General features: G+C 44.6%; 1 protein-coding gene across 1 annotated transcript in view; it reads left to right on the plus strand.

Moving 5' to 3' along the window:
• Positions 1-512: 512 nt before the first annotated feature.
• LOC311118512 (butyrophilin subfamily 3 member A2-like) overlaps positions 513-21733 on the plus strand; it is a 41472-nt gene continuing 20251 nt past the window's right edge. The window contains exons 1-8 of the mRNA XM_084193303.1: positions 513-601; positions 10517-10591; positions 11419-11769; positions 11914-12195; positions 15640-15756; positions 15922-15954; positions 18923-18943; positions 19714-19743. Of these exons, the coding sequence (XP_084049429.1) occupies positions 10522-10591; positions 11419-11769; positions 11914-12195; positions 15640-15756; positions 15922-15954; positions 18923-18943; positions 19714-19743 (904 nt within the window). The 5' untranslated portion in view covers positions 513-601; positions 10517-10521. The remainder of the gene's footprint in view (positions 602-10516; positions 10592-11418; positions 11770-11913; positions 12196-15639; positions 15757-15921; positions 15955-18922; positions 18944-19713; positions 19744-21733) is intronic.

The raw sequence follows: 21733 nt of genomic DNA on the forward strand, positions 1-21733 counted from the left end.
TCAGCTATGCTTAAAAAACTACAACCTAAAGCAGAGCTTATAGCACAGTTAGGCCAATCATAGTTGATCATGCAAAGTTAAACATCCTGTGAAATGGCGAACTGTAAATTGCCATGTTATGTAATTTTCCAAGGTATTAATTTGATTATTTAAAAAAAGTACTACCAAACCACAAATAATTAGAATTGGATTTAGGCTACTGTATAATCACTCTACTCTAATCTGTTGATTTGAGCTGAAATGGGCTAATGTAATGTAATCAGGTCTACTGGTTAATGTCTGTTTTTGAACCATCAACCTTACCAAAGAACCTTTGAAAAAACACTATTTTCTAACTGTATACTGTTACAGTTGGTAGCCTACCTGTAAAAAAGGCCGTCCTTCTCCTCTCTACCTAAATTCCCCTCACAGTCTTACCTAAGTTATCCCTCACTCATCAGAGACCTGCCATTCCCAACCAATCAGAGCGCTTGGAAATGCTCATCTGAACACTGCACCCGCCCACTCAGGTCAGAGTGGTATCATCGTCTGAAGGGAGAGGACGCATGTTTCTGAGGACTTTTTACTGTCACATGTCTGAATGTTGTGCGTGCATCGAAATGTAAGTTGGGGGGTTATTGTTTTTTTTACATGCTGTGTAATAATAGGTAATTACCTCTAATTACTTCACGTTACTTTGATAAGTTTCAGTCAAATCAAATTTTATTGGTCACATACACATATTTAGCAGATGTTATTGCGGGTGTAGCGAAGTGCTTGTGTTCCTAGCTCCAACAGTGCAGTAGTATCTAACAATTCACAACATTACACACAAATCTAAAAGGCTCTGATCAGTCCCTACACCCAAACGAGGGCATTGCGTTCATCCACCTCTGGCCTGCTGGCCCCCCTACCTCTGCGGAAGCACAGTTCCCGCTCAGCCCAGTCAAAACTGTTCGCTGCTCTGGCACCCCAATGGTGGAACAAGCTCCCTCACGACGCCAGGACAGCGGAGTCACTCACCACCTTCCGGAGACACTTGAAACCCCACCTCTTTAAGGAATACCTGGGATAGGATAAAGTAATCCTTCTACCCCCCCTTACCCCACCCCAAAGAAAAAATAAAATAAATAAAAAATAAATAAAACATATTGTAAAGTGGTTATCCCACTGGCTATAAGGTGAATGCACCAATTTGTAAGTCGCTCTGGATAAGAGCGTCTGCTAAATGACCTACATGTAAATGTAATGGAATTAAGAAATATATAAATATTAGGACGAGCAATGTCGGAGTGGAATTGACTAAAATACAGTGGAATAAAATTAAGCAATAAGGCCAGAGGAGGTGTGATATATGGCCGATATACCAAGGCTAAGGGCTGTTCTGACGCATGAAGCAACTGAGGTGCCTTATTGCTATTATAAACTGATTTACAACGTAATTAGAACAGTAAAAATAAATGTTTTGTCATACCTGTGGTATAGGGTCTTATATACCACAGTGTCAGCCAATCAGCATTCAGGGCTCAAACCACCCAGTTTATAATACAGTATATACATATGAAATGAGTAAAGCAGTATGTAAACATTATTAAAGTGACCAGTGATTCCATATCTATGTATATGGGGCAGCAGCCTCTAAGGTGCAGGGTTGAGTAACCGGTTTGAAACTGGAACTTGAAGCTCTCAACCTGCTCCACTAGAGCCCCGTCGATGAGAATGGGGGCGTGCTCGGTCCTCTTCTTTTTCCTGTAGTTCACAATCATCTCCTTTGTCTTGATCACGTTGAGAGAGAGGTTCGTTTACTTCCCTGTGGCGACAGGGTAGATCTGATCAGATCTCAGCCTGGCAGATTTTCACACAAGGCTGGAGAGAGAGGGTGCCATACATCTTGACACTGTCAATCCAAGTCATTTGTCTCTCTCTCTCTCCAAGAGGTGAATGTTTAAGTTAATGTTTATATTGATGCTGTGTTTAAACCCTGTTATAAGTAGTGTAATGCCATTTGCCATTTATTCATGTACATACATGTTTATACAATGGGTGGGTCTAATCCTGAATGCTGATTGGTTAAAACTGCATTCCAACCGGTCTAATCCTGAATGCTGATTGGTCAAAACCACATTCCAGCCGGTGTCTATTACACAAATTGCCACAGGCTAAATTTATGATGTTAAAATGTCTATTTACTCTGTTCTATCTTACTGTGCAATCCACTGTCTCATCAGCCCAGCCTGGCAACTTATAAACTTGATCTCCACTATAAAAAGCGTCTAGACATTATCTCACATTTCTTGTAGACTAACATGTTGTTTTCAACAGCGGAGATTTGTATAAACCTTGCTGTCTGTCATTTGCAACATTGTTCCAATAATGACATTCGATCTCCTGCTGTCCTATAGTATTGAACATGTCGGGAGTCAGGACGAGACAGACAGGCAGGCAGCGTTTCTCAGCCAGTCGAAATCATAAATCAGCTGGCATCATTTTTATGGATATATACAACAACAAATCTTTTTTGAAAAAAGGTACAACGAAGCACAGCTAATTACCAGTCTTTCCAGCTTCAGTTTGAAGTGATTGTGTTACTGTAGCTGTGTTCTTGGCTAGCCGCTCTGAACAACAGTGTCTTGACGAGAGAGCACATTTTCTATGCCAGGCAAGATCGCGCCTCATTAGCTCATTGTTATGGATGTATCCAAATAAATGTCACTAGAAAACAACTTAAACAAATGCAAATGCATCTCCTTTGCTGTTATTCTGGCTGCACTTTTTGACGTGACTGTAAATTAGCCGTAGTTGGCTAGCTAGCAAGCAAGGGATAAGAACGTTGCCAGCCAGTATGGCAATGGAACATTTAGAACGAACGACTGGGTCGCGTCCATAGATACAGAACAAAAATACTGAATGACTGGGTCGCGTCCATAGATACAGAACAAAAAGACTGAACGACTGGGTCGCGTCCATAGATACAGAACAAAAATACTGAATGACTGGGTCGCGTCCATAGATACAGAACAAAAAGACTGAACGACTGGGTCGCGTCCATAGATACAGAACAAAAAGACTGAACGACTGGGTCGCGTCCATAGATACAGAACAAAAAGACTGAACAACTGGGTCACGTCCATAGATACAGAACAAAAAGACTGAACGACTGGGTCGCGTCCATAGATACTGAACAAAAAGACTGAACGACTGGGTCGCGTCCATAGATACAGAACAAAAAGACTGAACGACTGGGTCACGTTCATAGATACAGAACAAAAAGTCTGAACGACTGGGTCGCGTCCATAGATACTGAACAAAAAGACTGAACAACTGGGTCGCGTCCATAGATACTGAACAAAAAGACTGAACGACTGGGTCGCATCCATAGATACAGAACAAAAAGACTGAACGACTGGGTCGCGTCCATAGATACAGAACAAAAAGACTGAACGACTGGGTCGCGTCCATAGATACTGTCACGGGGTGCTGAAGGTGGGTGTGGTGCATGAATCAAGCGCAGGACGCAGAAGCTCAGTCCAAAAGACTTTAGTGCAATAATCACGTAGAAAATAAGCACAATAAGCCCGAAGGCGAAATCACGGCGCACACAGGCGTCAAACAAACGGCGCACTAACATGTGCGAAAACCCTCTCCAAAACACTGGAGGGAAGTACGTAGCTCCAACACGAAAACAGAAGAGCAATCACACACAAAGACAAACACAACCAACGAGAACTAAATAGGACACTAACGAGGACTAACAAGACACAGGTGTACAACATAAAGACAAAACTAAACGAACATGAAACATAGATCGGTGGCAGCTAGTACTCCGGGGACGACGACCGCCGAAGCCTGCCCGAACCAGGAGGAGGAGCAGCTTCGGCCGAAACCGTGACAGTACCCCCCCCTGACGCGCGGCTCCAGCCGTGCGCCGACCCCGGCCTCGGGGACGACCAGGAGGATGCGGAGCAGGGCGCGCGGGATGGTCCCGGTGGAACTCCGACAGGAGAGATGGGTCTAGGATGTCCCTCCGCGGCACCCAGCACCGCTCCTCCGGGCCGTACCCCTCCCACTCCACGAGATACTGGAGACCCCCCATCCGGCGTCTGGAGTCCAAGATGGACCGAACGGTGTACGCCGGAGCCCCCTCGATGTCCAGTGGGGGCGGAGGAGTCTCTCCTATCTCATTGTCCTGGAGTGGACCAGCTATCACCGGCCTGAGAAGAGACACATGGAACGAGGGGTTAATATTCTTATACTCAACAGGTAGATGTAACCTATAACACACCTTGTTCAATCTTCTCAGGACTTTAAAGGGCCCCACAAACCGCCGACCCAGCTTCCGGCAGGGCAGGCGGAGGGGTAGGTTTCTGGTAGAGAGCCAGACTCGATCTCCGGGTGCGTACACCGGCCCCTCACTGCGGTGGAGATCGGCGCTCGCCTTGTGACGAAGGACGGCCCGCTGCAGGTGGACGTGGGCAGTGTTCCACGTCTCTTCCGAGCGCCTCATCCAATCATCCACCGCAGGGGCCTCGATCTGGCTCTGCTGCCACGGTGCCAGAACCGGCTGGTAACCTAACACACATTGGAAGGGGGTTAGGTTGGTAGAGGAGTGGCGGAGAGAGTTCTGGGCCATCTCGGCCCAGGGAATGTAACGTGCCCACTCCTCAGGCCGGTCCTGGCAATACGACCTCAGAAACCTACCCACATCCTGGTTGACACGTTCTACCTGCCCGTTACTCTCCGGGTGGTACCCTGAGGTAAGGCTAACCGAGACCCCCAAACGCTCCATGAACGCTCTCCAAACACGGGAGGTAAACTGGGGGCCTCGATCAGACACTATATCCTCGGGTACCCCGTAATGCCGGAAGACGTGGGTAAATAGGGCCTCAGCGGTCTGTAGGGCAGTAGGAAGACCCGACATAGGGAGAAGACGACAGGCTTTTGAGATCCGGTCCACAACGACCAGGATGGTGGTATTCCCCTGAGAGAGGGGAAGGTCTGTCACAAAATCCACCGAGAGGTGGGACCATGGTCGTTGTGGAACGGGCAGGGGTTGTAACTTACCCCTGGGCAGATGTCGGGGCGCCTTACACTGGGCGCACACCGAGCAGGAGGAGACATAAACCCTCACATCCCTAGCCAAAGTAGGCCACCAGTATTTAGTGCTAAGGCAATGCACTGTCCGGCCAATACCCGGATGTCCAGAGGAGGGTGACGTGTGAGCCCAGTAAATGAGTCGATCCCGAATCTCGAGCGGAACGTACTTCCGACCCTCAGGACACTGTGGAGGGCTGGGGTCGGTACGCAACGCTCGCTCGATTTCGGCATCGACCTCCCACACCACCGGTGCCACAAGGCAAGACTCCGGTAGTATGGGAGTAGGCTCAACGGACCTCTCCTCCGTGTCATACCGCCGGGACAGTGCATCTGCCTTACCATTCTGGGACCCAGGGATGTACGTGATTTTAAATACGAACCTGGTGAGAAACATACTCCATCGAGCCTGGCGAGGGTTCAGTCTCCTCGCTGCCCGGATGTACTCCAGGTTCCGATGGTCAGTCAAAATGAGGAAAGGGTGTTGAGCCCCCTCAAGCCAATGCCTCCACACCTTAAGGGCTTGAACTACAGCTAACAGCTCCCTGTCCCCAACGTCATAGTTACGCTCCGCCGGGCTGAGCTTTTTTGAGTAAAAGGCACAGGGGCGGAGTTTAGGTGGCGAGCCGGACCGTTGAGAGAGAACGGCCCCTATACCTGCCTCAGACGCGTCCACCTCAACCTGAAAGGGTAATGCGGGATCCGGATGCGCCAGCACTGGAGCCGACGTAAACAGGTCCTTCAGTCTCCCAAAGGCCCTGTCCGCATCAGCTGACCACTGCAGGCGCACCGGACCCCCTTTCAGAAGGGACGTGATGGGAGCTGCCACCTGTCCAAAACCCCGGATAAACCTCCGGTAGTAATTCGCAAAGCCCAAGAACTGCTGCACCTCTTTTACAGTGGTTGGGGTTTGCCAATTACGCACAGCGGACACACGATCCACCTCCATTCTCACCCCTGACGCGGACAACCGATAACCCAAAAAGGAGACCGACTCCTGGCAAAACAGACATTTCTCTGCCTTGACATATAGGTCGTGCTCCAACAGCCTCCTCAATACACGACGCACCAGGGTTACATGCTCGGCTCGGGTAGACGAGTACACCAGAATATCATCAATGTACACGACCACCCCTTGTCCCTGCATATCCCGGAAAATGTCATCTACGAAGGATTGGAAGACTGATGGAGCATTCATCAACCCATATGGCATGACAAGATACTCGAAATGACCTGACGTGGTACTAAACGCTGTCTTCCATTCGTCGCCCTCCCTAATGCGCACCAAGTTATACGCGCTCCTGAGATCCAGTTTTGTGAAAAACCGCGCTCCATGCAATGACTCCGTCATGGTCGCAATCAGAGGGAGTGGATAACTGTATTTCACAGTAATCTGATTGAGACCACGGTAATCAATGCACGGGCGCAACCCTCCATCTTTCTTTTTCACAAAAAAGAAGCTCGAGGAGGCGGGAGAAGTGGAGGGCCGAATGTATCCCTGTCTCAAAGATTCGGCTATGTAAGTCTCCATAGCTTTTCTCTCCTCTTGAGACAAAGGATACACATGGCTCCGTGGGAGCGCTGCTCCTGCCTGGAGATCAATCGCACAATCCCCCTGTCTATGAGGAGGCAACTGCGTCGCCCTAGTCTTGCTAAACACGAGAGCTAAATCCCCATATTCAGGCGGAATGTGCAGTGCGGGCACTTGGTTTGGACTTTCCACCGAAGTCGCCCCCACGGAAACACCCAGACATCGCCCCTCGCACTGATCAGACCACCCATCGAGAGCCCTCTGTTGCCACGAAATAGCAGGGTTATGGGTGCTTAACCAGGGAATTCCCAGCACCACTGGGTACGCAGGAGAGTCGATCAGATACAGCTGTATAGTCTCTTCATGACCCCCCTGCGCACACATCCTAAGTGGCGCTGTGATCTCCCTAATCAACCCCGACCCCAACGGGCGGCTATCTAAGGCATGAACGGGAAAAGGTTTGTCAACAGGTAGGAGAGGGATCCCTAAATCTACACAAAACTTCCGATCAACAAAATTCCCAGCTGCGCCTGAATCTACTAGCGCCTTATGCTGGGAATGAGGTGCAACCTGTGGAAAACAAACAGGTATACAAAAGTGCGCAACAGAAAGCTCTGGGTAAGTGGGACGTCTACTCACCTGGGAGGCCCCCCCAGTGCGTGGCCTGTTGTCTTCTCCCCCGGAGAACCCTCCCCAGCACCTGGCCACAGTGTGCCCTCCACGACCGCACTTGGTGCAGGAGACAGGCCCCCTCGGGCTCCTCCTCCTCCTTTCTCTAGCGCCGGCACCCCCGAGCTCCATAGGGCTCGGCTCGGAGGTGCCGGAGGGCGGAATGGACGGACCCCCCTCGGGACGTCCACGGGTGGCCAGCAGGGTGTCCAGACGGATGGACATATCGACCAACTGGTCGAAGGTAAGATGGGTATCCCTGCAGGCCAACTCACGTTGAACGTCCTCCTGTAGGCTACATCGAAAATGGTCGATGAGGGCCCGTTCATTCCACCCTGCGTCCGCCGCTAGAGTCCGGAACTCTAGAGTAAACGCCTGTGCGCTCCTCCTCCCCTGTCTCAAGTGGACTAGACGCTCCCCCGCCGCTTTGCCCTCAGGTGGATGGTCGAACACGGCCTTGAAGCGACGGGAGAACTCGGCGTAGGAGATGGTGTTGGCGTCCATCTTCCTCCACTCGGCGTTAGCCCACTCCAACGCCTTGCCCGTGAGACAGGAGATGAGGGCGGAAACGCTCTCGTGTCCCGAGGGCACCGGGTGTACAGTGGCCAGGTAGAGCTCCACCTGCAGGAGGAACCCCTGACACCCGGCAGCTGTTCCGTCATACGCCCTCGGGAGCGAGAGCCGAATCCCCCTCGGTTCCGGACCTGGGACTGGTGGACCGGCCGATGGGGTTGGCAGGGTAGGTGGAGGCGTGGGTACCCCGCTGGCCTCCCATCGGTGCAAGGTGTTGATGACGTCCTGTAGAGCGGTCCCCAGTTGTCGTATCTGGTCATCTTGGCCGCGGACATGCTCCTCGAGCGACTCAGGCGTAACTGCAGATCCTGCTGATTCCATTCTGGTGTGTGATTCTGTCACGGGGTGCTGAAGGTGGGTGTGGTGCATGAATCAAGCGCAGGACGCAGAAGCTCAGTCCAAAAGACTTTAGTGCAATAATCACGTAGAAAATAAGCACAATAAGCCCGAAGGCGAAATCACGGCGCACACAGGCGTCAAACAAACGGTGCACTAACATGTGCAAAAACCCTCTCCAAAACACTGGAGGGAAGTACGTAGCTCCAACACGAAAACAGAAGAGCAATCACACACAAAGACAAACACAACCAACGAGAACTAAATAGGACACTAACGAGGACTAACAAGACACAGGTGTACAACATAAAGACAAAACCAAACGAACATGAAACATCGATCGGTGGCAGCTAGTACTCCGGGGACGACGACCGCCGAAGCCTGCCCGAACCAGGAGGAGGAGCAGCCTCGGCCGAAACCGTGACAGATACTGAACAAAAAGACTGAACAACTGGACTATATCTTGTGGGAGGATGAAATAGTATGAATAAATTAATTTAAAAAACGTTTTTAATGAAAATATGTAAATCATTATTTGAATATGTTGGTAACCCGTTGTATAAAAGTGATAACACCGCTTCTCAGGCATTATCACCTAAATATTGTATAGTTATAACCCTTAACTAATACTGTTTACATGTGTGCATATCTTTGTCTTATAGAACCACAACAATAAGATTCCAAGTCATTCAGATTACCAAAATCATTTAAACATCCTCAAATGGAAACAGCTGTGTCTGTGAGGTGGTGACTATCAAGAGTACAGGGATGGACCTCAACATCATGTTCTAACCGGACAGCACTATAGAGGACAGAACCAAACCAATCAGTTATAAGTACAGTGAGGGAAAAAAGTATTTGATCCCCTGCTGATTTTGTACGTTTGCCCACTGACAAAGAAATTATCAGTCTATAATTTTAATGGTAGGTTTATTTGAACAGTGAGAGACAGAATAACAACACAAAAATCCAGAAAAACGCATGTCAAAAATGTTATAAATTGATTTGCATTTTAATGAGGGAAATAAGTATTTGACCCCCTCTCAATCAGAAAGATTTCTGGCTCCCAGGTGGGAGTGCTCCTAATCTCAGTTTGTTACCGGTATAAAAGACACCTGTCCACAGAAGCAATCAATCAATCAGATTCCAAACTCTCCACCATGGCCAAGACCAAAGAGCTCTCCAAGGATGTCAGGGACAAGATTGTAGACCTACACAAGGCTGGAATGGGCTACAAGACCATCGCCAAGCAGCTTGGTGAGAAGGTGACAACAGTTGGTGCGATTATTTGCAAATGGAAGAAACACAAAATAACTGTCAATCTCACTCGGCCTGGGGCTCCATGCAAGATCTCACCTCGTGGAGTTGCAATGAACATTAGAACGGTGAGGAATCAGCCCAGAACTACACGGGAGGATCTTGTCAATGATCTCAAGGCAGCTGGGACCATAGTCACCAAGAAAACAATTGGTAACACACTACGCCGTGAAGGACTGAAATCCTGCAGCGCCCACAAGGTCCCCCTGCTCAAGAAAGCACATATACAGGGCCGTCTGAAGTTTGCCAATGAACATCTGAATGATTCAGAGGAGAACTGGGTGAAAGTGTTGTGGTCAGATGAGACCAAAATCGAGTTCTTTGGCATCAACTCAACTCGCCGTGTTTAGAGGAGGAGGAATGCTGCCTATGACCCCAAGAACACCATCCCCACCGTCAAACATGGAGGTGGAAACATTATGCTTTGGGGGTGTTTTTCTGCTAAGGGGACAGGACAACTTCACCACATCAAAGGGACGATGGACGGGGCCATGTACTGCACTGAAATGCAATGCCTAAGAACGCTGCACCACTCAGGATGCCAGCAGGATTTATTTCTATAAAAGAAATCCTAATTCTCAGCTTTTTTGGCAGTTTTTCAATGTGTGTTTTAAAAGAGAGCTCATACGGGTGAGGGCATACCAGCCAACTGTTTTTACATGGTCCTTCTAGACGGATTTAGTGACCAACAGTTTTTTACATGGTCCGTCATTTCTCCAGATTTAGCGACCAATAGTTTTTACACTACCAATATTCAGTCAGACTATAGTCTAATCTATTGGTTTTAACTGAAAGGAGCCATAGTAAGCTACTGAAGGTCTATTGGTTTTAACTGAAAGGAGCCATAGTAAGCTACTGAAGGTCTATTGGTTTTAACTGAAAGGAGCCATAGTAAGCTACTGAAGGTCTATTGGTTTTAACTGAAAGGAGCCATAGTAAGCTACTGAAGGTCTATTGGTTGATATCTGGTTCTGATCTTTATAATTTATATTTATTTGTTAGACCAATTGTCTCTTTCAGGAATAATGGAGACTGGACCAGACAGTCTGTTTGTGACCCTCCTGCTTCTCCTCCACAGTTCACACTCTGAGTCTGGTAACTACAGTGCTAATTCCCTCTGAGTCTGGTAACTACAGTGCTAATTCCTTCTGAGTCTGGTAACTACAGTGCTAATTCCCTCTGTGTCTGGTAACTACAGTGCTAATTCCCTCTGAGTCTGGTAACTACAGTGCTAATTCCCTCTGTGTCTGGTAACTACAGTGCTAATTCCTTCTGAGTCTGGTAACTACAGTGCTAATTCCCTCTGAGTCTGGTAACTACAGTGCTAATTCCCTCTGTGTCTGGTAACTACAGTGCTAATTCCTTCTGAGTCTGGTAACTACAGTGCTAATTCCCTCTGAGTCTGGTAACTACAGTGCTAATTCCCTCTGTGTCTGGTAACTACAGTGCTAATTCCTTCTGAGTCTGGTAACTACAGTGCTAATTCCCTCTGAGTCTGGTAACTACAGTGCTAATTCCCTCTGTGTCTGGTAACTACAGTGCTAATTCCTTCTGAGTCTGGTAACTACAGTGCTAATTCCCTCTGAGTCTGGTAACTACAGTGCTAATTCCCTCTGAGTCTGGTAACTACAGGGCTAATTCCCTCTGTGTGTGTGACTCATGCAGCAACTAGTGCTTCCTTTTTCTGTGTGTGTGTGTGTGTGTGTGTGTTTGTGTGTGTTTGTGTGTTTGTGTGTGTGTGTGTGTGTGTGTGTGTGTGTTTGTGTGTGTGTGTGTGTGTGTGTGTGTTCGTGTGTGTGCATTATTACTTAGATCTTTGGATGTTTTGAATGGCACATTTCTATGAATTCCATTTGACTGTCTGTGTCTCTTTAGTAATGGGTAATGTCCTAAATGCTCCTTAATGTCTGTCTTCTCTTCAGAGAGGTTTAAGGTTCTTGGTCCAACTGATCCCATTTTGGCTGTGGCTGGTGATGACATCATTCTGCCCTGTTACATCAAACCCAACATCAGTGCTGAGGAGATGACAGTGGACTGGCTGAACCTCGACTTCAAAGACGAGCGTGTCTATCGTTACCAAAACCACAGAATCATACAAGAGGATCAGATTCCCTCCTATAGAGAAAGAACTTCACTGTTTAAAGAGGATCTGTGGAGGGGCAACGCCTCTTTGAAACTGACCAGGGTACAAGGCACTGATGAGGGAACTTACAAATGCTTTATTAAGGCACTGAGCTGGTATGATGATTTCACTATTCAAGTCCGCGTTAAAGGTGAGGTTGATTTGCATGTTAATGTAATAATCTATCTACAGTACAATGACATCACCTCTTTCCTTCATATTACTGGATACAGTATGGGTCTATTTGTTCACAGCCTGTCACCAGTTAACATCCAGTCTATCTGTGTGTCTGTAGCTATAGGATCCAAGCCAGTGGTGTCCATTGAGGGACACAGAGAGGGAGGGATGGGTTTGCTGTGTGAATCTGAAGGCTGGCACCCTGAGCCTGAGCTGGTGTGGCTGGACAGTAAAGGAGTCCATCTCTCTGCTGGACCTCCTGAGACACACAGAGACTTCAAGGGATTCTACACAGTCAAACAACATGTCATTGTCCAGGAGACTGACGCCAACCACTTTACCTGCAGAGTCCAACAGAGGCGGATCAATGAGAAGAAGGAGACAATGGTTCACGTCCCTAGTGAGTAGAAACACAACATAATATTATTTAGACATGAAACACTGGAATCATTCATGTTTTAACGTATAGTATATGTTTTAACCAAAGGCTTTGAGACAACAATACAAAAGGATAGTGTTTATTATGATACACTCCACTGATGTGTGGTAGTATTAGTACCAAACCCTGTTGTTGATGTGTAATGATGTGTGGTAGTATTAGTACCAAACCCTGTTGTTGATGTGTAATGATGTGTGTGGCAGCATTAGTACCACACCCTGTTGTTGATGTGTAATGATGTGTGGTAGTATTAGTACAAAACCCTGTTGTTGATGTCTAATGATGTGTGTGGTAGCATTAGTACCACACCCTGATGTTGATGTGTAATGATGTGTGGTAGTATTAGTACCAAACCCTGTTGTTGATGTGTAATGATGTGTGGTAGTATTAGTACCAAACCCTGTTGTTGATGTGTAATGATGTGTGTGGTAGTATTAGTACCAAACCCTGTTGTTGATGTGTAATGATGTGTGTGGTAGTATTAGTACCAAACCCTGTTGTTGATGTGTAATGATGTGTGGTAGTATTAGTACCAAACCCTGATGTTGATGTGTAATGATGTGTGTGGTAGTATTAGTACCAAACCCTGTTGTTGATGTGTAATGATGTGTGGTAGTATTAGTACCAAACCCTGTTGTTGATGTGTAATGATGTGTGGTAGTATTAGTACCAAACCCTGTTGTTGATGTGTAATGATGTGTGGTAGCATTAGTACCAAACCCTGTTGTTGATGTGTAATGATGTGTGGTAGTATTAGTACCAAACCCTGTTGTTGATGTGTAATGATGTGTGGTAGTATTAGTACCAAACCCTGTTGTTGATGTATAATGATGTGTGGTAGTATTAGTACCAAACCCTGTTGTTGATGTGTAATGATGTGTGTGGTAGTATTAGTACCAAACCCTGTTGTTGATGTGTAATGATGTGTGGTAGTATTAGTACCAAACCCTGTTGTTGATGTGTAATGATGTGTGTGGTAGCATTAGTACCAAACCCTGTTGTTGATGTGTAATGATGTGTGGTAGTATTAGTACCAAACCCTGTTGTTTATGTGTGGTAGTATTAGTACCAAACCCTGTTGTTTATGTGTAATGATGTGTGGTAGTATTAGTACCAAACCCTGTTGTTGATGTGTAATGATGTGTGGTAGTATTAGTACCAAACCCTGTTGTTGATGTGTAATGATGCGTGGTAGTATTAGTACCAAACCCTGTTGTTGATGTGTAATGATGTGTGGTAGTATTAGTACCAAACCCTGTTGTTGATGTGTAATGATGTGTGGTAGTATTAGTACCAAACCCTGTTGTTGATGTATAATGATGTGTGGTAGTATTAGTACCAAACCCTGTTGTTGATGTGTAATGATGTGTGTGGTAGTATTAGTACCAAACCCTGTTGTTTATGTGTAATGATGTGTGGTAGTATTAGTACCAAACCCTGTTGTTGATGTGTAATGATGTGTGTGGTAGCATTAGTACCAAACCCTGTTGTTGATGTGTAATGATGTGTGGTAGTATTAGTACCAAACCCTGTTGTTTATGTGTGGTAGTATTAGTACCAAACCCTGTTGTTGATGTGTAATGATGTGTGTGGTAGTATTAGTACCAAACCCTGTTGTTGATGTGTAATGATGTGTGTGGTAGTATTAGTACCAAACCCTGTTGTTGATGTGTAATGATGTGTGTGGTAGTATTAGTACCAAACCCTGTTGTTGATGTGTAATGATGTGTGGTAGTATTAGTACCAAACCCTGATGTTGATGTGTAATGATGTGTGTGGTAGTATTAGTACCAAACCCTGTTGTTGATGTGTAATGATGTGTGGTAGTATTAGTACCAAACCCTGTTGTTGATGTGTAATGATGTGTGGTAGTATTAGTACCAAACCCTGTTGTTGATGTGTAATGATGTGTGGTAGCATTAGTACCAAACCCTGTTGTTGATGTGTAATGATGTGTGGTAGTATTAGTACCAAACCCTGTTGTTGATGTGTAATGATGTGTGGTAGTATTAGTACCAAACCCTGTTGTTGATGTCTAATGATGTGTGGTAGTATTAGTACCAAACCCTGATGTTGATGTGTAATGATGTGTGTGGTAGTATTAGTACCAAACCCTGTTGTTTATGTGTAATGATGTGTGGTAGTATTAGTACCAAACCCTGTTGTTGATGTGTAATGATGTGTGTGTTAGCATTAGTACCAAACCCTGTTGTTGATGTGTAATGATGTGTGGTAGTATTAGTACCAAACCCTCTTGTTTATGTGTGGTAGTATTAGTACCAAACCCTGTTGTTGATGTGTAATGATGTGTGGTAGTGTTATTACCAAACCCTGTTGTTGATGTGTAATGATGTGTGGTAGTATTAGTACCAAACCCTGTTGTTGATGTGTAATGATGTATGTGGTAGTATTAGTACCAAACCCTGATGTTGATGTGTAATGATGTCTGTGGTAGTATTAGTACCAAACCCTGTTGTTGATGTGTAATGATGTGTGTGGTAGTATTAGTACCAAACGCTGTTGTTGATGTGTAATAATGTGTGTGGTAGTATTAGTACCAAACCCTGATGTTGATGTCTAATGATTTGTAGTAGTATTAGTAACAAACCCTGTTGTTGATGTCTAATGATGTGTGGTAGTATTAGTACCAAACCCTGTTGTTGATGTGTAATGATGTGTGGTAGTATTAGTACCAAACCCTGTTGTTGATGTGTAATGATGTGTGGTAGTATTAGTACCAAACCCTGTTGTTTATGTGTAATGATGTGTGTGGTAGTATTAGTACCAAACCCTGTTGTTTATGTGTAATGATGTGTGTGGTAGTATTAGTACCAAACCCTGTTGTTGATGTGTAATGATGTGTGTGGTAGTATTAGTACCACACCCTGTTGTTGATGTGTAATGATGTGTGGTAGTATTAGTACCAAACCCTGTTGTTGATGTGTAATGATGTGTGGTAGTATTAGTACCAAACCCTGTTGTTGATTTATAATGATGTGTGGTAGTATTAGTACCAAACCCTGTTGTTTATGTGTAATGATGTGTGTGGTAGTATTAGTACCAAACCCTGTTGTTGATGTGTAATGATGTGTGTGGTAGTATTAGTACCACACCCTGTTGTTGATGTCTAATGATGCGTGGTAGTATTAGTACCAAACCCTGTTGTTTATGTGTAATGATGTGTGGTAGTATTAGTACCAAACCCTGTTGTTGATTTATAATGATGTGTGGTAGTATTAGTACCAAACCCTGTTGTTGATGTCTAATGATGTGTGTGGTAGCATTAGTACCAAACCCTGTTGTTGATGTGTAATGATGTGTGTGGTGGTATTAGTACCAAACCCTGTTGTTGATGTGTAATGATGTGTGGTAGTATTAGTACCAAACCCTGTTGTTGTGTTTCAGATGAGCTGTTTCATCACACTAGTCCATGGATAATGTCCTTCATTGTGTTATGCTGTCTGGGAGCCATCACTGTGATTGGGTTAGCTCTGGCTATCTACTGGATATACAAGAAAAAAGGTAATGGAGAGATTATATGAATGTTTCATTGTTAGAAATAAATGTTTCCAATGTTTTTTTCAACCTCAACACATTCACAGTGGTTCTATTCTATGGACACAGGATAATGTACTAAACCTGCAGGTGATTAACATGTTGACACTGATGACTGACTTTAATCTGCAGGTGTGATTATAGATCAACTCAAACTGCAGCGGGGTAAGTAGTGGTTTTAGTGTCCCAGTCCTTAACCCAGATTACACACACGAACGTAAAGATTCACCTTATAATTGCCATGTATATTGAATGAAATTAAGAGGTGGTGGTGATAGGGTAGGAGATCTTTATTGGAGAAATTGTCTCACAGAGGTACGCTGGACTCATTTATACGCGTGGAACTCAATTAGGATTTGTGACATTAGAGAAGTGATATGAGACAAGGAGTCCCAGAGAGAGACTACATCTTCTAGTGTTCATGTTTATGATGTTCTCACTGTCTTCCATGTGGTGTCCATACAAACTTGACTCATGAAGTGGTGTCCATACAAACTTGAAGTGTCCATATGCCTTATTAGTGCTAGTGTCTTGAGACCATAGGTGACTCGTTTCAGGAAACTAGCCGTATGTCGCGGGTCTTTACTTCACAGGAGAGCCATTTGAACATAAACTTTTATTTTGTATCAAAATGCGTTTTTTGGCAGAAATGCCTTCTCGAACATGTGAACTTTCATGTGCCTTAATAACAAACTTGTATGCCATCTGTAAATACGAATACAACATTTAAATTACGAGCCTAGTTGGTTAAGCCACAGATAATGAGTGGGCTGGACATGCCGAGAGAGGAGTTCGGATTGGTCTGCCATATAGAAGGTTTCTGTCTATTTGAGCTGGTCAGTATGTGTAGGTATTCCTGTCTAACGCGACTTTAAAAACATTTTATTGTGTAGTGGAGCTGCATAAGTGTTGCTCTCCACTTTCTGGAGGATCGAGTTTTAAAATCAGTCGAATTAGAGTATGATAACTAAAGAGATGGAGAAAACCCCTGTCTCCGGATTACATCTTCAAACTAAGGGTAACCATGGCATCCGTAACAGGGAGACACGTCCATCATGCATGATGATGTATACGGGTAAGATAGTCTAGCTAGCTACAGTTTCTAATTTTGACAGAACGTGGTTTCAAGTTAATGTGTACTGTTAGCTAGCTAGCTAATGTTAGCTGGCTGGCTCGCTAGCTAACATTACGTGTATGATGTTATTATTCGTATCTCAGAGCCGTTTGCTTGGCTAGTTAGAGCCTAATGTTAGCTAGCTAACATTGAACCTGGTTGGTTAGCTACCAGCAGATTCATGCAGGTTAGTAACAACATGAGTTGGCACTATGGTTCATTGTTTAAATAGCTAACGTTAGCTGGCTGGCTCGCTAGGTAACGTTACATGACGTGGATGATCTTACACGTTGTTTACCTAGCTATGTTCATTCTTTACCTAGCTAGCTAGCTACATGTCTTAACAAAAGACTCCACTATGCAAGTAACCATTTCGGGTGCGTTCGTAAATTCAGTCTGAGTATGCCAGAGCGCAGAATAACTGATTAATTTACGAATGCACAACACCCGTTGTGTTTGGTTGTCAACTGAACCAAATATCAACATTTGAAGGAGCTGTATCTTCTGCTTGGATAGTTCCATCTGTACCACTGACTTATTCTGGCTTTAATTCCAGTTTGTTGTTGGATTCACGTCTCCATCTCAACCAAAAATCTAAGTTAAAGTGTATTTAATGTTTGATTTGATTTAATCCTATTCTATACCTTAGATTTCTGGTTGAGATGGAGACGTGAATCCAACATATTATTAATTTGTATACAAACTGGAATTACGGCCAGACTAAATCAGTGGCACAGATGGAACTATCCAAGCAGGAGATAATTCTCCTTCAAATGTTGATTTCTGGTTGCGTTGCCAACCAAACACAATTCAATATCACTTTTGAAATACAATAAATAGCCTATTAACTTGTTAACAAATTAGATGTTGGATTCATGTCTCCAACTCGCCCAAAAATAAAAGTTAAATAATGGGATTAAGCCAGTTGCTCAAATGGAACTATCCAAGCAGTAGATACATCTCCTCTAAATGTTGATATATTTCTTCTTATGTAATCATATAAAGCGTGCATGTTGAAGATAACATGTATAGGTCATTGCAGGTCTTTGGAGATCTTCACAATAGCTGTTATAATCTGTCAGAACCTCGAACGGCATTGATCACTTGCACCATGTAGTTTTAATGTAATCTCAACTGCAATCCAGGTCATTTGGTTCTGCTATTAGATGAAGCACAGGGATATTCACATTAATCTGTTGTATAAAATAAACAACATATCTGACATTGTATTCCCATTTTAACTTTGCTGTGCTTTAAATTTGTTGAAACCGCAGTGATAGACATTTGGGTGACAACAAAACCAAAGATCCAACATTGTTTTTCCACTGGAATTTGGTTGTGCTTTTAGATGGTTGAAACACATTGGAAATTCAACTAACTTTTGGCTGTCTTTTTGAGTGGGTGAATATAGGTTGTAAACGCATTGATTAACGTCTCAACAAAATATTACCCAATGATCTACGCTGAAATGATGTAGTGTGCCCAGTAGGTAGTTTCTGGATCACTGATGTACCAGTCACATTTATTTAATTAACTTAAGAAGTGGTGGTATGGTGGAATATCTTCATTGGTGAAGTTGTCTCACAGAGGTATGCTGGATATTATCTTCTATATATGTAACTTCTAGTGAACACACATTAATATTGATGTTCTAGAACAGGATGTGTTGAGGCTGTAGAGGCCCACTAGACTAGAGAGAGATAGTCTCTGATACACCTGGATCACTGATGAACCAGTCACATTAATGTTGATGTTCTAGGTAGTCTCTGATACCAGTCACATTTATTGAATGAAATTAAGAGGTGGTGATAGTGTGGGAGATCTTTATTGGAGTAGGGATGTCTCACCTACAGAGGTACCCAAGACTCAATTAGGTGTGTGGAACTCAATTTAGATTTGTCCCATAGTGTGACATTAGAGAAGTGATATGAGACAAGGAGTCCCAGAGAGAGACTACATCTTCTAGTGTTCATGTTAATGATGTTCTCACTGTCTTCCATCTACTCTACATGTTTACAGTTGACCTCAGGAAGGAGAATGGTAAGTAGTGTCTTCAGATCATCACTTTGCTAGATTTACGTAAATCATTTCATGTTTATTTTTTGTTGTTGAGCACAAAAGGGCAATCGGTAGTTGCTACATTCATTTTTTGACTTATAAAGGAATAAATGTACCCATTGATTCTTGAAGAATATAACTTATAAATGATTAAAGAGCTTAGTTTAACTGTTGTACCCCATCAGAACCCAACATATAACCTTGTTTTATCTCAATGTTTGTAAACAAAGTAAATGTAAGCAAACACCATATAGCCTCAACACATATTTAAAACTATAATTCTGATACAGTATCATGGATGATCATCCATAGCTCTGTCTACGAATTTGAGAGTGATATTATTTCTCCAGCCCCTCCCTCAACTTTTTACCAAAACAACAGTGGCGGGAGTCACGCTTTGTCAATGTTTCAACTTCTGATTGGTGCTAGGTGCTCCTTCTGATGTTAGAACTGTGGTATGAGACAAGGGCCGGGATTCAATTCAAGGCACATTTGTAACGCAGCATACTATAACATACTTTTAAAGGTATTTTACGCTTGGGTCGACATGTGCAGTGTTTACCATGAATGCGATCTCCCTGAATGCCAGTGGAAAATGTATTTAAAACATGCATTGTCAGTTGTGAAATGCCCTGCGGTATAGCGCACATTGGATTGAATCCCGACCAAGGAGTCCCAGAGAGAGACTACATCTTCTAGTGTTCATGTTAATGATGTTCTCACTGTCTTCCATCTAATCTACATATTTACAGAGACAGTCAAGAACCACTTGGACCAGAAAAGTAAGTAGTGTCTTCAGATCATCACTTTGGTAACATTATTAGAAACACAAAAGTTAAAATTTGTCTGATTTCAAATCAAATCAAATTATATTTGTGACATACATGTGTTTAGCAGATGTTATTGTGGGTGTAGCGAAATGCTTGTGCTTCTAGCTCTGACAGTGCAGTAATATCTAACAAGTAATATCTAACAATTTCCAATACACACAAATCTAAGTAATCTTAATTTAAGAATATATATATATATATATATATATATATATATATATATATATATATGGACAAGCAATGACAGAGCGGCATGGACTAAGATACAGTAGAATATTATAGAATATAGTATATACATATGAGATGAGTAATGCAAGATATGTAAACATTATTAAAGTGACTAGTGTTCCATTTCTTTAAGTGGCCAGGGATTTCAATAGGCAGCAGCAGCCTCTAATGTGCTAGTGATGGCTATTTAACAGTCTGATGGCCTTGAGATATAAGCAGTTTTTCATTCTCTCGGTCCCAGCTTTGATGCACCTGTACTGACCTCGCCTTCTGGCGGATAGCGGGGTGAATAGGCAGTGGCTCGGGTGATTGATGTCCTTGATGGTCTTTTTGGCCTTCCTGTGACATCGGGTGCTGTAGGTGTCCTGGAGGGCGGGTAGTTTGCCCCCGGTAATGCGTTCGGCAGACCGCACCACCCTCTAGAGAGCCCTGCGGTTGCGGGCGGTGCAGTTGCCGTACCAGGCGGTGATACAGCCCGACAGGATGCTCTCAATTGTGCATCTGGAAAAGTTTGTGAGGGTTTTAGGTGCCAAGCCAAATTTCTTCAGCCTCCTGAGGTTGAAGAGGCTCTGTTGCGCCTTCTTTACCACACTGTCTGCGTGGGTGGACCATTTCAGTTTGTCAGTGATGTGTACGCCAAGGAACTTGAAGCTTTCCACCTTCTCCACTGCGGTCCCGTCGGTGTGGATAGGGGGGTGCACCCTCTGCTGTTTCCTGAAGTCCACAATCATCTCCTTTGTTTTGTTGACGTTGAGTGAGAGTTTTTTTTCCTGGCACCACACTCCCAGAGCCCTCACCACCTCCCTGTAGGCTGTCTCGTCATTGTTGGTAATCAAGCCTACTACTGTTGTGTGGTCTACAAACTTGATGATTGAGTTGGAGGTGTGCTTGGCCACGCAGTCATGGATGAACAGGGAGTACAGGAGGGGGCTGAGCACGCACCCTTGTGGGGCCCCAGTGTTGAGGATCAGCGAAGTGGAGATGTTGTTTCCTACCTTCACCACCTGGGGGCGGCCCGTCAGGAAGTCCAGGACCCAGTTGCATAGGGCAGGGTACAGACCCAGGGCCTCAAGCTTAATGATGAGCTTGGAGGGTACTATGGTGTTGAATGCTGAGCTATAGTCAATGAATAGCATTCTTAAATAGGTATTCCTCTTGTCCAGATGGGATAGGGCAGTGTGCAATGTGATGGCGATTGCATCGTCTGTGGAGCTATTGGGGCGGTAAGCAAATTTAAGTGGGTCTAGGGTGACATGCTGCGCATGCTCTGAGGATGCGGCTAGGAATGCCGTCTGGGCCGGCAGCCTTGCGGGGGTTAACATGCTTAAATGTCTTAATCACGTCGGCCATGGAGAAGGAGAGGCCACAGTCCTTGGTAGTGGGCCTCGTCAGTGGCACTGTGTTATCCTCAAAGCGGGCGAAGAAGGTGTTTAGCTTGTCTGGAAGCGAGACGTCGGTGTCGGCGACGTGGCTGGTTTTCCTTTTGTAGTCCGTGATTGTCTGTAGACCCTGCCACATACGTCTCGTGTCTGAGCCGTTGAATTGCGACTCCACTTTGTCTCTATACTGATGTTTTGCCAGTTGAATTGCCTTGTGGAGTGAGTAGCTACACTGTTTGTATTCTGCCATATTCCCAGTCACCTTGCCATGGTTGAATGCGGTGGTTCGCGCTTTCAGATTTGCGCGAATGCTGCCATCTATCCACGGTTTCTGG

Source organism: Coregonus lavaretus (assembly GCF_964263955.1).
Source record: "Coregonus lavaretus genome assembly, contig: HAP1_SCAFFOLD_231, whole genome shotgun sequence".
NCBI classification, from domain to species: domain Eukaryota; kingdom Metazoa; phylum Chordata; class Actinopteri; order Salmoniformes; family Salmonidae; genus Coregonus; species Coregonus lavaretus.